The sequence below is a fragment of the Neophocaena asiaeorientalis genome, unplaced genomic scaffold, assembly GCF_003031525.2.
Source record: "Neophocaena asiaeorientalis asiaeorientalis breed wild unplaced genomic scaffold, Neophocaena_asiaeorientalis_V1.1 scaffold112, whole genome shotgun sequence".
NCBI classification, from domain to species: Eukaryota; Metazoa; Chordata; class Mammalia; order Artiodactyla; family Phocoenidae; genus Neophocaena; species Neophocaena asiaeorientalis.
The window spans coordinates 329,266-346,528 of NW_020175413.1; the positions used below are offsets into that span (position 1 = coordinate 329,266).

At 39.1% G+C, this 17,263-nt stretch overlaps 1 protein-coding gene across 1 annotated transcript in view; it reads left to right on the forward strand.

The window, feature by feature from the left end:
* Nucleotides 1-17,263, forward strand: part of CTNND2 (catenin delta 2) — a 427,936-nt gene that overhangs the window by 62,395 nt on the left and 348,278 nt on the right. Inside the window, exon 6 of the mRNA XM_024767199.1 lies at nt 2,495-2,750. Within this exon, the coding sequence (XP_024622967.1) occupies nt 2,495-2,750 (256 nt within the window). The remainder of the gene's footprint in view (nt 1-2,494; nt 2,751-17,263) is intronic.

Genomic DNA, 17,263 nt, shown 5'->3' on the forward strand with positions numbered 1-17,263 from the left:
ATTTTATATTTTGAAATTCTCATCGGGTACTCTATTTATTGTGACCTAAAAAAGTTGAAACTTATGGCTTCAGGAATGATACTTCTGAAAGGCCATTTGTCAAGTGACAGAAATGTGATTGCGATTTTTTTTTTTTCAAATATGATCTTTCTGGAAGTTGTTTACCCGTCTTAAATTTCATAATCCTCTTTGTTTTTTTGTTTTTTTCGTTTTTTTTTTTTTTTGCGGTACGCGGGCCTCTCACTGTTGTGGCCTCTCCCGTTGCGGAGCACAGGCTCCGGACGCGCAGGCTCAGCGGCCATGGCTCACGGGCCCAGCTGCTCCGCGGCATGTGGGATCATCCAGGACCGGGGCATGATCCCATGTCCCCTGCGTCGGCAGGCAGACTCTCAACCGCTGCGCCACCAGGGAAGCCCAATATATTATCATTTTTTTAACAAGAGTGTTTCTTCACGTTTCATTATTAAATCCTGATCTCTGCCATTTTGCCCTCCCTTCCTGTTAATCACTATATCTAATGTACTGATAACAAATAATTTTGCATAGAAAAGGATTTTTTTCTGATATTAGTAACCCTTTTCAGCAAGCTTAAGTGCAGATATTTAGTTCCTGAATGGAAAACATGCATTTATCTGAAAAATGTCAGGTTATAGTTAGTTTTCCCCGTTTGCCCTTGATTTGCTGGCTGGCTTTTCACAACTCTTCTAGAAAATGAAATTTTGTTTACCTCTTTGCATTTGTTCTTCCAAGAGCATGGTTATGCCTGGCCTGAATTTAACCCCTGTCCCCATGACATAAAGCACATTGTTCATAAATTTTAAAACATGAATTTTAATTAGACATGCTTGTAAAATTTTGGAGACAATCTAAATGCTCCATAAATTGCCTAAAGACGTAAGACAGATTTTCTAGTTGTGAACTTAATGTTTATTAGTCTAATCCAATGACTTTGAAACTTAATCCATCAGGGCAGCCCTCATCATTTCAAAATACTGCTCTTCTGGGAAAATATGCACTTTTTGTTTAGAAAGTTTTCTTAAATATTTTTCTGGTCTTCACCATGTCACAGTGCCTAGTCTCCTAATTTTGGTTATTATAAGATTAAGTGTTAAAAGTTCATTGGAATAAGAAGCCCTGAACTCTGTTAAAATCAGCTCTCATATTAGGATATGTTTCTCCAGTTCACTTTGCAACTTTTTGTCATTTCGACAGGATATCCTTAACTTTTAACATTAACATTGTTTCCTCAATGTGACATAATTTCTTTTGTATTTGATTTCACATATGTCTTCTAATGAGAGAGAGGATAAAATAAGCTCTATCACCATCCACTATGAAGCTCTCAGAAAGTCCGAGTTGTGGGGTGTGATTCGTAATCGGAAACTAATTCCACGTAGAGCTTGCATGGTAAACGGCCTTATCTAGACACTGGCTGTATTGGGGATATATTCCGATCTACAATGCTAGAAAGTAAAGGTGCTATCTAATATTGATCATGGCTAAATATCACAACAATTAATAACAGGTCGCATTCTATTAATATGGAAGATGCTATTTTCATTTTATATGTCAACTAAACCTTAGACGTCAAGTATTTTTGAGAACCAGATAAAAATAATGACAGGAAACAAACTCCAAAGAACCCAGGAAGGAAACAAAAAACTGAAATTCAGTTTGGAAATAGTCAAACCAATTTTAGTAACTGGTGTCAAATCTTCTCCAAACAATTTAGCGTATTGAAAAGATGCAAATACTTCTGGAAAAGCCAAGTCAGCTTCTTATTTTGTTTGTGTTGCAGTTGGACAGGTCTTCATCTCCTCTCCCGTGCCCACCCTTCACCAAATGTATTTGTTACTATGACAGCTCAACTTGAGAAAGAGGCATATAAAACTCCTGTGGGTGTTTGTTAAACTTTACAAGAACTAGGACAGTCCTGCTTTTAATGCTCGAGTACTAACTATGGACCTGTGTCCACCTCCACCCCCATGCATACACATCCTCTCACGTTGCCTTATTTTCTTTTATTTAGGAGAAATTAACCACATTACTAAATTTCTTCCACACCCTGAATAGAATTAACGTAACATCACCTGAGCGAGCACTTTCTGAGTTTTCTCAACCTAAACAGTAAAGAAGTCACTGTACATGATTCCTTAGAAGATGTTCCTTACATTTCTTCTGGGTTTTAGCTCCGCACAGTTTACATTTCCGATTAACAAACCTCGTGGAGGTTGGTAAGCAGCAAACACACCGCAGATGCGTTTTCGCCCTAGAGTGGAAAGGTTTATTCCTGAAATAGCATGCTAATTATCACTTTAATGGGTAACATCGAATGTGTTAGTTCAAATATGACAGAATTTTTTTTTTTATTCTTTCAAACCCTTGTTTTTTTTGTTTTTGTATGTGTGTAATTTTCCCCCCTGCCTAGACCTGGTTAACCGTTTCTGTGAGCAGGTCCTCAATTTTTTACTTTGTCCCTACTTTCCTGTCCTAGCCCCGTCTTCCCCCGGTGTCGACTCCGTCCCCTTGCAGCGCACAGGCAGCCAGCATGGCCCGCAGAGCGCTGCCGTGGCCACCTTCCAGAGGGCCAGCTACGCCGCCGGCCCAGCCTCCAGCTACGCGGACCCCTACCGGCAGCTGCAGTATTGTCCTTCCGTCGAGTCTCCGTACAGCAAATCCGGCCCTGCCCTCCCTCCCGAAGGCACCTTGGCCAGATCCCCGTCCATCGATAGCATTCAGAAAGATCCCAGGTGGGTACCAACCTTTTTCTCTTCCCAATCACTGCTAAAGAGGTTTTCAAACCAGGCCTTGTTACTACATGATTTCTTTTTGCGTCGCGTTATTGCCTCCATGTCACTGGCTGAGTATGAAAGTGTTGACTTCGGTTGGGTTTTATAATCAATCTTCTGTTTGATTTGGAATATTGGTATCGATCATGGATCCCGAGTATCTTCTTGGTTCAACAGCAAAGACGATCTTTTGATCAGAACATTTGTAGGTGCTTGAAGGTTTCAGCTATTTGATGAGATGTTGAACAGTTTTCTTTCATGCAGTAGAAATGGAGGATTGGGGGGCTATATCATTTGACTTCAAATACTGTGGTCTAGGTATTTTCTTGTCTCAGTGGAAGCATGCTTTGTCGCGCTGTATGTTTCCATTCATCGGAGTGGAAAGTGGCACACCTACCAGGTTATACTAAAAATTGGACGTTTAGAAAACCCTTATTACCTTCATTTTTGTGTCTGAAAATAAACATTAGGCTGAAGTTGATTGGACATTGATTAAAAACTTGAATATAATATATTAAAGAAATTATTATTGAGAAGTGTTTCTTTTTTGCTTTCTTTTTTCAACAGTGGTGAGGGATTTAGTGATACTCTACTTCTGAAATTGGAATTGAATTCCTGTAGAGTTAAATGATGTTTTATTCATAGGCATTTGATTTATGCAGAGCCCCATAAATATATATCTGCATCTGTGAATACTATAGATATATCAGATTCCTGGTATGTCTTTGTAACGGGGCATGTGACTTGAATCTGGCGGTAAAATTCATCTCAAGGAATTTTTGGGTATTTTCTCTGATAGAGCACACAAGTGCATGTATACTATATTGAGGGGTTTGCATAGATTCTTTTGTAAAAAGAAATCACTTCTACATACATAAAAGGCAGAATGGGGCCATTTGGTATTCTTTGAGATAGCTTCTTTAGCACACTTCAAACCTGCTTGGAGGGTTTATGTTAAATATTATATGTGGTAGAACCTCCATTGTAAAGGTGAATTGTAATAAGTGCTCACTGTTAACTACTAGAAATAAGAAGAATTCTTATACTTACATTGTCCGGCATCCTGCTTCTCTAGATTTTCAGTCGAAACAGGGATCTCTGTTGTCTTGGTCCTGAAATCTGCCCCAGATCCTTCAGTATTCTTGGCATGTGTGGGTAGAATGTTCTTCAGATAACAACACCTCAACATTCTCTATTTCTTTCTTTCTTTATTCAATATTTATTATTTTTTTATTGAAGTATAGTTGATTTACAATGTTGTGTTAGTTTCTGCTGTACAGCAAAGTGATTCTGTTATACATATATATGCATTCTTTTTTATACTATTTTCCATTATGGTTTATCCCAGGATATTGAATATAGTTCCCTGTGCTCTACAGTAGTGTCTTGTTGTTTATCCATTCTATATATAATAGTTTGCATCTGCTAACCCCAAACTCCCAATCCATCCCTCCCCCAACACTCTCTATTTTAAAATAATTTTTCTAGACATGCTATTGAAAACATGTAGAAATAGAAGTAAACTCTTAGGAAATGCTAAATAGAAAAATACATAATTGGATTGGCATTGCTTTATTGAACATTGCATACTTAAATTGAGGCTAAGCGTTTAATCTTCAGTGGAAAGGTTTTAAAATTTCATATTAGGGGAATTTGGCTTGATAGGAACCCAAATTTATGTTTCTCTAGCTACAGCTTCGCTTCTTTATTTTATGCTGTGTATTAAATGCATTTTATTTTATTAAATGGCATAGCCTTCTCATTTTATGTTGCTGTCACTTTTATAGCCTTTTTTCTTCTTTCAGTGTATCATGGCTATTATCTTTTTAAGTTATGGATTATATGACATATATTTATTGAGTGCCCACTATAAACCAAAAAAGAGAAACACCAATAAGAAATGTTAGAATGAATAAGAGTATACTGGCCACTGACCTTTTGTAGGTGTGAACTTATATACAACTCAGTGTTATAGGAATTACAGTTTACTATTTTATTTTTAAGAATGCTAAGCATTGGCTTTAAATATGTGTTAATTTTGAAAAGAAAATCATACCACCATCCTAAGGTCAGGTATAGAATCAAAACAAACAGAACAAGATCTAGAACCAGAACTGAATTATTATGGCTTAATGTAAAAGGAACTAATAATAATAACCTGGCATTATGCAAAATGAGTATATAAAATACAATAATGCCTTTCTTGTAGAGTTTTTTTTTAATAAAGGAATATGTCAAAGTGTTCAGATTTAATTGAGACAGCCAAATCTAATCTAAAATTCTAGTCCACAATCTAATGCTTCTTTTATGATAACATCTTTGCATCTTCTTTTGTTTTATTTATTTTTTTTATTTTTTTGCGGTACACGGGCCTCTCACTGTTGTGGCCTCTCCCGTTGCGGAGCACAGGCTCCGGACGCGCAGGCTCAGCGGCCATGGCTCACGGGACCAGCCGCTCCGCGGCATGTGGGATCCTCCCGGACCGGGGCACGAACCCATGTCCCCTGCATCGGCAGGCGGACTCTCAACCTCTGCGCCACCAGGGAAGCCCTTGCATCTTCTTTTGAATAATGAATTTTGGGTTCTTCCTAGGTGAATATTACTAGAACGGGTATCTTTTACTTTGGGGGTTCAAAATTGTTTTTTTCAGCATTATAACTTACGATTTAAACTTTTCCAGCTTTTAGATTTCTTTCAAGCTTTTATACATACATTTTTGAAGAGAATTTGTTAAAATTTTATTTATCATTAAATACCAGACCATGTAAGCCTCTTTGCCATTGCAAACATGTATTTATAGCACATTACAATTCTCAAAGCACTTTTCCTTACATCTTTAACTTAATTCTCCTTTGTGGGAGAAAACTGATATCCCCATATTTTGTGCCTTAAATAAATGGAGAATTGGAATAAATGACCTGTGGGTACACAGGCTAGAATCCACACTTTTAGAACACGGGGCACGTATTGGCATGGACATTTATATTTCTTTATAAAAAATAAAAAGGAAAAGGAAAGACTATACTCACATCTTTTATGATTTTCTTGGAGGATGAGTAAATGTTAGCACCAGTTTTCTGTGTGTAGGAGTGAGTGAAGGAATGAAGGAAATGATACAAATTGTCTAAATAGGTCTGGTCTCTCTGATAATTGCTTATGGATATGTGGTCTTTGTTTTGTTTTTCCTTTCTTTTCTCTTCTACTATCTGCCTATCTGTCTTATTGCAGACCAGTATCTTTTCTCTATTAAGGAGCTTCAGTGAGGAGTTTTCAAGCAAATCATCCATTTTAAAATAAGAATTTGAAATCAAGGTAGCCCCAATTTGGTCATTAGACTTGAAACCAGAAACTCCCTGTTATCTTTTACTTTTTTGATATTTTGATGACATTTATTTATTTAGTTAGGCTATTTTATTTTTAAAATTTATTTATTTATTATTTTTTATTTATTTATTTACTTTAAAACAATTTTTAAAAATTTTTCTAAGCCATAGGATATGAAAGGAATGGTTCTGAAGGATTAGGTTTCTCTAGCTTACTTGGCTGAGTCATATAGATCGGGGCAAAACTTTGGACTTTTCACTTTTAATTGCCCCTACTGTACTCCAGCAAAGAATGCACAGAAACCTTTTATAAAAGGAGATGGTAGGATCTGATTGCCTTTTTAAGTCAGCAATCACTTTGAAAAAAAATTTATATATATAATGTTTGCTTTACAGCCACGTTTGCTGAGAACTTTTTATTTGTTAATTGCATGTTATCTTCCATAAAATGTGAATTTCTTAAGAATTATCACAGCTAATACGTTGTTGGTACTATACCAGATATTGAGTTTTGTACAGTGCTTTTAAACATGTAGGCCGAATATAAATCTTTAAATTATACGAAAGGACTCATCCCAGCTCAGTGATGTTGGGAGTGATAAGTCATAGATAGCATCCTTATTTTGAAAATGTGATTGATGAAATAACCAGAAAAAAAGCAAGACTGATGTACCTGGTGTACTAATGATGCTATAAATGTTCTTGTCTATATAAGAAGAAAAGTTATGGGTAAGACATTTACTGACATAACTTAATGTGTAGGTTGCAGCATGAATGGCATCTTTTAATCAAGTTGGATTAATCCCTTTTCAGGATATTGTAATCCTTGATGTAAACTACCTCAGAAGCAGTTTTTCAAGCATGCTAAAGGAATCTAACTTACTGTAAACGTGATTCACAATAAACTTCTATCTTCTTTTTGTTATGCAGTATAACAGAGAAATAAATGCAATGACACATCTTTATGCTGAATCTGAGCTCAAATTAGCAACTGCATTTTCAGTTGGCTCTATCAAACTTGTTCTCCATGTTTTGTTTCAAGCCACAGTATTTGACCAATAATCTAAAAATATGCACTTTTAAGGAATTACCTAGTGTATTACTAAAATTATTTTATTATTGGATGTGGTATTAGTATATATTATTAAGTGACACTGCTTATAAATATCATTAGGTAAACCTAGGTTAAGAATGTTTTCCAAATGCTGGGGTTTTTTTCATTGCTTACCTGCCCACTCCATAACCACACATAGCATATAGTGAAATGAATGCTCAGGAAACAAAATATATACAAAGATGCTTTTTTAAAGGTGAAGATTTAAAAAAATATGTTTAGTCTCTTTATTAACGTTTAAAGCGCCATCATTACGTCATTTAGGTAACGTGTCTGAGGTGTGCAATAAACCAGTCGTAATATTCTTCCTAGTTCAGTTATGGGTGGTGAATCTCCGGGGAGTTTGTTTTTCACTTTAAATGTTCAACAATCATTTATTTAACTGGGGAAATGTCAGAGGGGGAAAAATACAGCATCTGCAATTTAAAGACCCTCAGGGTGAAGAGCACTTGGACGTCATTTATTCAGTTAGGCCAAGAGCAAGCCCAACAATTGGCCATTCAGCCTCTGTTTGAATGCCTCTCGAAATGGGCCACTCACCATCTCTTGAAGCATTTTATTAATTTCTTGAATAATTCAAGCCTTGTACACTCATTTATATTGAAATCTTCACCCCTTGTAAGTTCACTCCCTGATCTTGTTTCTGACCTTTGCAGTCACGTTAGAATACGTCTATCCCTTCTTCAGAGACAGCCCTGAGGACAGTTATTACTCCTCCCCCCAGTGCCTTCTCAGTGAGACTTTATTTAATTTATTATATTTTTTTATTGAAGTATAGTTGATTTACCATGTTTCAGGTGTACAGCAAAATGATTCAGATATCTATCTATATATATGTATATATATATATTCTTTTTCATATTCTTTTCCGTTATGGTTTATCACAGGGTACTGGATATAGTTCCCTGTGCTGTACAGTAGGACCTTGTTGTTTATCTATTTTATATATAGTAGTGTGTATCTGCTAATCGCAAACTCCTAATTTATCCCTCCCCTCCCCCCTTTCCCTGTTGGTAACCATAAGCTTGTTTTCTATGTCTGTGAGTCTGTTTCTGTTCTGTAAATAAGTTCATTTGTGTCATAATTTAGATTCCACATATACGTGATATCAAGTGGTATTAGTCTTTCTCTGTCTGACTTACTTCACTTAGTATCATAAGCTCTAGGGTCATCCATGTTGCTGCAAATGGCATTATTTCATTCTTTTTCTTAATGGCTAAGTAGTATTCCATTATATATATAAAATGAAATTTTATATATATATATAATTTTCTTTCTAACTTAAATGAGGGGCTTTACATTCACTTCTTGCTGGGGGTGATTCCGTTATGGGATACTTCAGACTCCAGTTTTGTTATCCAGCATGATTTTTATAATGCACTGCTCACGCCACTTGGAAATATGAAAAGCACACATATATGTCCTCAGCGAGGTTTTATCAACACATGGCCAGAGCTGGGCAGGGACACAGCCCTGTAGCTCTCATTCCTTTAAACTCTTCCCTCCAGGTCCATCTGAAGGCACATGTGTTCTCGGTGACTTTTCTGGGGAATACTGTAGGATGAACTCTGCAGGTGCAATGATAGCATGTAAAGAGCTTCATTCTTTAAGGAGCTTTTAAAGGTATGTGAGAGACAAAGGTATATCCACAAATGACTGTAGTGCATTGGGTAAATAAGACAGATGTGATAGAAGTACAGAGGCGGAATTGAGTGGTTGGCTGGAACCTTGAGGAATAGTTGATATTTACATATGAAAAAATGGGAGAGAAAGCTCTCTAGTTGAAAAGAAAGGAGGGCTGGAAGTCGGGAGTGGTGCCTGTTTGAAGTACTCCAGCCTGGTTGGGCTGGGATGGGAGGGCAGCAGTCCACCCACCGAATCAGCAAGAAATGTTAGCTTGCATCTCTGTATGCGGATTTTTTTACTTATAAATTATGAACATGGTATGTTAATTTCCTAGGGCTGCCTTGCCATACAAATTACCGCAAACTGGGTGGCTTCAACCAACAAAAATGTATTCTCTTACGGTTGTGGAGGCCAGAAGTCTGAAAAATCACGGCCTGAGCAGGGTCATGCTCCCTCCAAAGGGTCTGGGGTGGCCCCACCATCCCTTGAATGTGGCTGCAGAGCTTCAGTCTCTGCCTGTGTCTTCACTTACACCTTCCTCTCTGTCTCACGTCTCCCATGCTGTTCCTATGAAGACACCAGTCACTGTATTTAGGATCCACGCTAATCCAGCACGACTTCATCTTCACCTAATTACATCTGCAAAGACACTATTTCCAAATAAGGCCATATTCTGAGCTTCTGAATAGATATGAATTTTGGGGAGATACACTAACTCAACTAACTACACGTTTCAGTGTACTATTTACACTGTAAAATAGATGTGCACTAAAGATAGAACTTGAAACAGGGGATGTTAAAGATAAAACACCACAATTAAAAGTTTTTATTTCAGTTTACATTTTTAAAATTTCTTTTATTGAAGTATAGTTGATTTACAATGTTGTGTTAATTTCTGCTATACAGCAGTGTGATTCAGTTATACATATATATGCTTTCTTTTTTATATTCTTTCCCATTATGGTTTTTCACAGGATATTGAATATAGTTCCCTGTGTTGTACAGTAGGACCTTGTTGTTTATCCATTCTGTGTATAACAGTTTGCACCTGCTAATCCCAAAGTCCCAATCCATCCCTCCCCACCCCCTCCCCCTTGGCAACCACATGTCTGTTCTCTATGACTGTGAGTCTGCTTTGTAGATAGGTTCATTTGTGCCATATTTTAGATTCCACATATAAATGCTATCATATGACATTTGCCTTTCTCTTTCTCACTTACTTCACTTAGTGTGATAATCTCTAGTTGCATCCATGTTGCAGCAAATGGTACTATTTCATACTTATTTTACGACGGAGTAATATTCCATCATGTATATACCACATCTTTATTCATTCATCTGTCAATGGACATTTAGGGAGCTGTGAAAGACCAGTATACACTTTTAATCATAAAAACCTTTCTTTAGGGATTCCCTGGTGGCACAGTGGTTGAGGGTCCGCCTACCAATGCAGGGGACACGGGTTCGTGCCCCGGTCTGGGAAGATACCACATGCCATGGAGCGGCTAGGCCCGTGAGCCATGGCCGCTGAGCCTGCGCGTCTGGAGCCTGTGCTCTGCAACGGGAGAGGCCACAACAGTGAGAGGCCCGCGTACCGCAAAAATAAATAATAATAATAAATAAATAAATAAAAAATAAAAACCTTTCTTTAGAAAGAGCAATATGGTTGAATGTGTTAGATCTGAGTATGTTATCACTGTTTTTGCTGGTTAACATGGCTGATGTTCATCCCTCCAGGTGTGGATAGATGGGTGAACATAGCTATTTTCTTAGCCCTTGGCCATGCTTGAATCATTTGTGCTACCTTGTTCGCATTGGGAGGGTTAGTTTAAAGCTAGATCATATAATCTAAAACTTCACAAGGACCGGCACACATCAATAGCAATAAGGAGCCCTAGTGGTCAAATTAGCAAGGGTGTGACTGTCATCCTTGCTGTGTTGTGGCTTCCAGTAAAAAATGCACCGTCATCTGAAATGTGGGCCCAGTGAGAGGGCCAGTGCCAACCTGTGGAGAATGATCGTTCTGAGTTGCTTTATTTTGTTTGGTTAAGTAAATAAGTAGAATTTCAAATGTTCTCCCCTCTCAGCCCAGGTGATGATCTTGTGCAGCCCTGCAGTGCAGGCTCTCATCCACCACAGGAAGAGTAGAGGAGGTCTGGGTTGTAAAGGGCGTCTAATACCCAGGGGAAAGTATTCTCAGCAAGTCATGATTCCAGGTGTGATGCTCACCTGCTCTGTCTTCAGCGTCCGTGTATGTAAAGCAGAAATGATCAAAGCACCTTCCTCATGAAGTTGTTGTGAGATGACACGTGTTCAGACCTCAAGGTCTTTGGGGCGTTTCCCGGCATAGGGAAGGGCCCACTGTTGTCACCACTACCTCTCTGCTGCCAACACGACGCCTGCCATCAGGAGCACCTGTGGCCCAAGCCTCGTGCTGAGAATGGCACTTGGGAGTCAGAGACGTGGAAGAAGTGGGTGAAGGCACAGAGGCCGTGTGCTGCCGAGTGGCAAAGACCGGGGAGCAGATCCTGGGGGGATGCCCTGCTGGGAGGCCAGGGATGGGAGGGCATCTGGGGAGGCCAGAGCACAGGCCAGCAGGGGCGGCAAGGGGGGAAAACTGAGACCTGGGCCCTCACGACCAGGAAGCAGAATCGGAAGATGGAAGGGAAGACTCCAACTGCAAAAGGATTTTGTTTGTTTTACAAAAGCCTCCTTTTCAGGATTCCTTTTATCAACTGAAAGGAAAGCAGTGTTTACACACATACTTGTCTGTGCCCATCTTGATTCTCCCAGAGCCCAGATTACTCATTTTGCCGTCTGTCTTCGGAATCCCTCGTAGGAGTGAACAATTGCATTTCTAAAAGAGCGACTCATTTGTAATACTACGCCCTCACCTCGTTTATACCAAAGTGGGTTCTGGCATAGGGACCTTGGAAACATCCCAGATGCATCCTTCTACCCAGGGTACTAATTAGTTGGTTAATGAGTCATTAGCAGATACTCCATCAGTTGTGATGGTAGAAATCTCTGCTTTGTGTTTTTCTCGTTTACAGGCTTTCCTCCTGAGAACCAGCCCCGTCCTTCCCCTCAGTCCACATGCTTTTGGTAAAACAGGCTCTACCCCAGGTTCAGAAGGTGAGCCTGTAGCTCACACCTGTTCCAAGAGCCAACCACTCATTGGGGCCTCCACCCACTAGCCAGACCCCCAGGGGTGCAGAGGAGCCTGAGAAAATCAAGTCCCTGCTCTCGAAAGTGGGCCACTGGACTTTCCTGCCTCATTTAGGGCAAAAAGCCAAATCCATACTACCTGGAGCCTACCACGGGAGCTGTTGTACACCCTCCCCTTTTTCCCAGCAGAGTTCCCTCTCCCCTACCCAGCCTCTCTGAAGGTGGCTGTGGTGATCCTGGGTTTGGTCTCCATTATGAAGCCAGGAGTATTTGTCTTTGGTCACTTAAGTTGTGTCTCTAATGATCTACCAGTGTGTCTGTCATATATCCTGATGCAGTCTTTCCAGAACTTAATGTTAACCCCTCTACTTAAAGCCAACTACACTCATTCCCTGTTTCAGGAACAGAAATAGCATCTTTCCCTTGATTCAAAGCAACTGAGAAGTTCCATTCAATAATTTAATTATCATGAAATCTTTACCCAATCTGTTTATAGGAGAGATGAACTCTGGTGACACCATTTAGCATCAGGGGACCACCTCAGCTCCCTAGAAGTCAGAACTCTGAAACATCAAGCAACTTTAGTCTTAATATTAAGGTCCCCAGTAATGATAAGTACAATGATAACATCAAAATAAAGATAATTGATGGTTTAAAGGAATGGCATATTGGATTCCTAAGTAAAACAAATAATTAGTTTGCAGTGTTGTTATCAGCCCTCAGTGTATTACTTTTGCTAGTAATTCATCTTACTTCTTGCCTTAAGGTTAATCTCTATTTTCTCACTGATAACCAGGTTCATATGTTTGTGTCTGTGTGTTGTCTATTGGACTTAGATATTCTCACACTGAAGAGAGAGTAGGATCTTGCAGGTGAAGTCATTCTTTGACAGTCATTTAGGATGAAGCAGAAAGCTAAGCTACAGGTGGGAGGGAGGAAGTAAATCTCTCTCTTCATCTTCCTTGTGAAAGAAATGATCAGAATATTGAAGAGCCCAAAAGGGTGTGAATATTAAAAACAGCGCCCCTTAGAAACAAGCTGAGAACCAAAAATGAGGCAGCCTCTTTCCTTGGTATCTCAAGGAGGGTTAGAGAGGCCCACAGACATGGAACAGAAGCACCTAAATCTCGGGGCTCCGTTTTGGGGTCTCTGCCTCTATTTCCCTTCTGTGTGCTCTCCTTTCACTTCCCACTTAATACTTTCTAGAGTTCTGGGAAATGGTTTGAAAGAATCAAAAGAAGGATTTGTGCTTCAAAAGGAATCAAAGGAAAGTTCTGTGGGTCCAGTATTGAATAAGATTATAAAAACAGACAAGAGCATCCCTCTTCCCCAAGGTTGGTTCCCACGAATGGGAACCCCCCCACCCCAAGAAAAAAGAGAAACCAAGAAAATCCAGGTGACAGAACTGGCTTCCTTGGTCAGTCATTCCTCAAGGACTGTCTCCTTCTAGGGGGAACCTTCACAGCCCTACATTTGATTTTATTAAGGAAAGTGGCATCTACATTTATGCCACATAGATTATGTGTATACATATACATATATTATGTGTGTATATGTACATAAATAAACTATCTGTTAATCGGCTCTGCACACAGTTACCCAGAGATAAGATTTGCAAAACTTACGTAAGAACTTGATTTTTAATGCGACAAAAGACATAGTAACAAGGTATTGATTTTGCTTCTTGTCTGTTTATCCATCAGTTTGCTTTCCCAACTTCTGTGCTTTGCTTTTATTTTGTTTTACCATTTCAAAAAAGTCATTCTAAATAGGTTCCATTCTTCAAGTCAATGTTGATAGAATGTTGAAAACTAAAAATATAAATTCACAAAACGAGAGAAATGCAACATTTGTTTTCCCTTCAGAAATCCCAGTAGCTGTGAGAATATTGGAAAGCACATCCTGGCTGTTTATTTCCGTCTTTAATCAGCATCCACATAGTTACGCTCAACCTTTTGAAATTATGTGCTCTTTAAAGGGCTCTATGCTTCTCAGAGAACGTGACCATATTATGAAAAAATTTTCCTTTCTTCATTATTCAACTTATTTTGCTGTAACTATGGAAAGCCAATCTCAGTCTATCCTCAAAACCTCCCTGTTTATCCTACCACAAGCGAAAATCTGAAATCCCCTTTGGTCCTTTCACATACAAACCAGTTTTAATATTTTTCTGGATGGCTTAAGTCACTTTTCTTCACCATCTGACTTTGAACATTTAATTGAGGACCCAAATGGAGCATTCAGAACTTTTATTGTCTTACAAGGCAGGTGGTAGTTGACTGTCAGTTTGTAACTAATGGAAATTAATTTCCAGCGCTTCTTGAGATGTTTTGCAGCTAATAGTGCTCATTAATTTGGAGGCACTGACATCTGTAGAGAGAAAGTGAGCATTTTATAGTAAGAAAAAGTACATTTGGAACTGATATTTCCATTGTTCATGATACATTATAAATCTAGTAACTTAAATTCTTTGATCTACTGAAGATCACATCCAACTACCTTAACTGGTTTGCTGAACTGAGTGTGTTCTAACATCCACTTAATTCTATGAGAAGAGTAGAAGCATGGGGAAGGGGAAGAGTAGGAAGAGAAGAAGATATCCAGTGGGAAATCCAGTGGGCGGGGTTCCTGCAAAACAGAATATTTTACGTAGTGAAAGGCATCTCATCAAGTGAGATGTGACCTGTGTCCTCATTCTTTTCATTGTTTTACCTTTACAGTTTTCTAGGGGCATTTCGCTCTGTGCTTTGCTCTTTCGATGTGCCTGTTGCTTAAGATTTCATGCTAGAACAGGGCCCATGGGCCACCAGTTTTGGAAGCTCTTTAGAGCTGAAGCCACCACACCAAGACAACTCTGATTGTGTTTGGTAACTGGGCCATTTGCATAGAGGCCCCAAAAGTGAGGGCCTCCATCTACCCTCAGCTGCTCTGTACTGACAGATGCTACAGTGAGCCCCCGGGGTGACTCTCCATGACTGAAATGTGACACAGTGATTCCCAACATTTTTGGAATACAAACACTAGTTCCATTCCAAAAGCCATGTGGGTACCAGCCCAGGGTAGCTGGGCTTTTACTTTGCAGATAGTCTCCTCCAGCCACTTCTTAGCACACAGGAAAGGCAGACATGAAATAACCTTGGAATATAGGACAGTCTTTTCAGTTGCATAAAGGGGCCCCTATGAAAAAAAATCAAAGTTGGTTTCAGACAATCGTCTGGGAACCATTGGCTTAGAAGCCACGATGTAGCAGAAATAATTTCTCTGAACAGGTGGGTAATGTAAAATTAGCTTAAGATGCTCACTATTATTCCAGTGAATGTGAAAAAGAAATCCTGGCCTTTTACCTTATTCTCTTTGCTTGTGTATACTGGGTTGTTTTTTCTGTTTTTGTTTTTAATTTTTATTTTTTTATTGAAGTATAGTTGATTTACAGTGTTTCAGGTGTACAGCAGTGACTCAGTTATATGTATATGTATATATATATATATAGATTCTTTTCCATTATAGGTTATTACAAGATATTGAATATAGTTCCCTGTGCTTTTCAGTAGGTCCTTGTCATTTATCTAGTTTATGTATAGTTGTCAGAGTCTGTTAATACCAGATTCGAAATTTATCCCTCCCCTCCTTTCCCTTCTGGTAACTATAAGTTTGTTTTCTATGTCTGTGAGTCTATTTCTGTTTTGTAAATAAGTTCATTTGTATCATTTTTTTAGATTCCACATATAGGTGATATCATGAGATATTCATCTTTCTCTGTCTGACTTACTTCACTTAGTCTGATCATCTCTAGGTCCATCCATGTTTCTGCAAATGGCATTATTTCATTCTTTTTTATGGCTGAGTAATACTCCATTGTGTATACACCACATCTTCTTTATCCATTCGTCTATCAGCAGACACTTAGGCCGCTTCCATGTCTTGGCTACTGTAAATGGTGATGCTGTGAACATTGGGGTGCATATATATACAGTTTTGAATATATTTGCTGACTGACTAGAATTATACATTTCTTCTGAATATTTTCAAGTTTTTCAAAGCAGTAATATTCTAAAATATTAATCATTTCTGAAAAATCTCCAAATATTTAGCCTACTTTATATAATGAGCAATAATAAGGTTTGTAGTAGGTGGTGTCCAAGATGTCCCCGATCACACTGTCATCTGGTGCTCACACCTTTGTGGGCCCTCTCTCACTCTGAATCAGAGGTGGCCTCTGTGACCAGTTCAACATTCTAAGGCTCTCAAGCATCCCAGTGGAGAGGTCTGCATGGGGAAGAACCAATTGGCCCACCATGTGAGGGAGCCACTTTCAAAGCAGATCCCCCAGTGCCAGTCAGGCCTTTGTGTCTTCCAGCTTAGATCCCAGACATTGTGGAGTAGAGACTAATTGTCCCTGCTCTTCTCTGTCTTGAATTACTGCACAAAGAAGCCATGAGATAATTAATGATGCTTATTGTCTTTAGCCTTTGAGTTGTGGGATGATTTGTTATGCTTAATCTGACTGGTCATCTCACCAAGGTAGTCGGCCTTTCCTTCCAGTATCTTCTGTGAATCTCCCTTTCCCCTTTTCTTGTTTGAACCCAAGCATCCATCAAAGGGTGAATGGATAAACAAAATGTGGTCTGTACACTGGATTGAATATTATTCAGCCTTAAAAAGGAAGACACATGTTACAACATGGATGAGCCTTAAAGATGTTATGATAAGTGAAATAATCCGGATATAAAAAGACAACTCCTGTATGATTCCACGTGTATAAGGTCCCTAGAGTAGTCAAAAACAGAGAGACAGAAATTAGAGTAGTGGTTGCCAGGGGCAAGGAGGAGGAGGGAGTTGGGAAATTTGTGTTTAATGGATAGAGTTTCTGTTGGGGATGATGAGAAAGTTCTGCACAGGGATGGTGGTGGTTGCACGGCAGTGTACGGCGAACTGTAGACTTAAAAATGGTTGAAATGGTACATTTTATGTTACGTTTATTTTACCACAATAAAAAGGAAAGAAAATAAAACAGCCAGCTAAAGGCTGCCCAGGCACTACTAATAGACAGAAACCAAGGTCATCTGGAGGAGCAGCAGATGGGACCATGGGGAAGAAGAATGAATGGAAATGGCTCCGGGGCTCTTGAACGTAACCCCTTGCAAAACAGTGCCTTCCACCACTTTGTGGGAAGCTCTGAAGCCCATTTGTAAGGAGAACATACTCAGTGTCCTATATCATTTATTACTTGCCAGATATGTTAC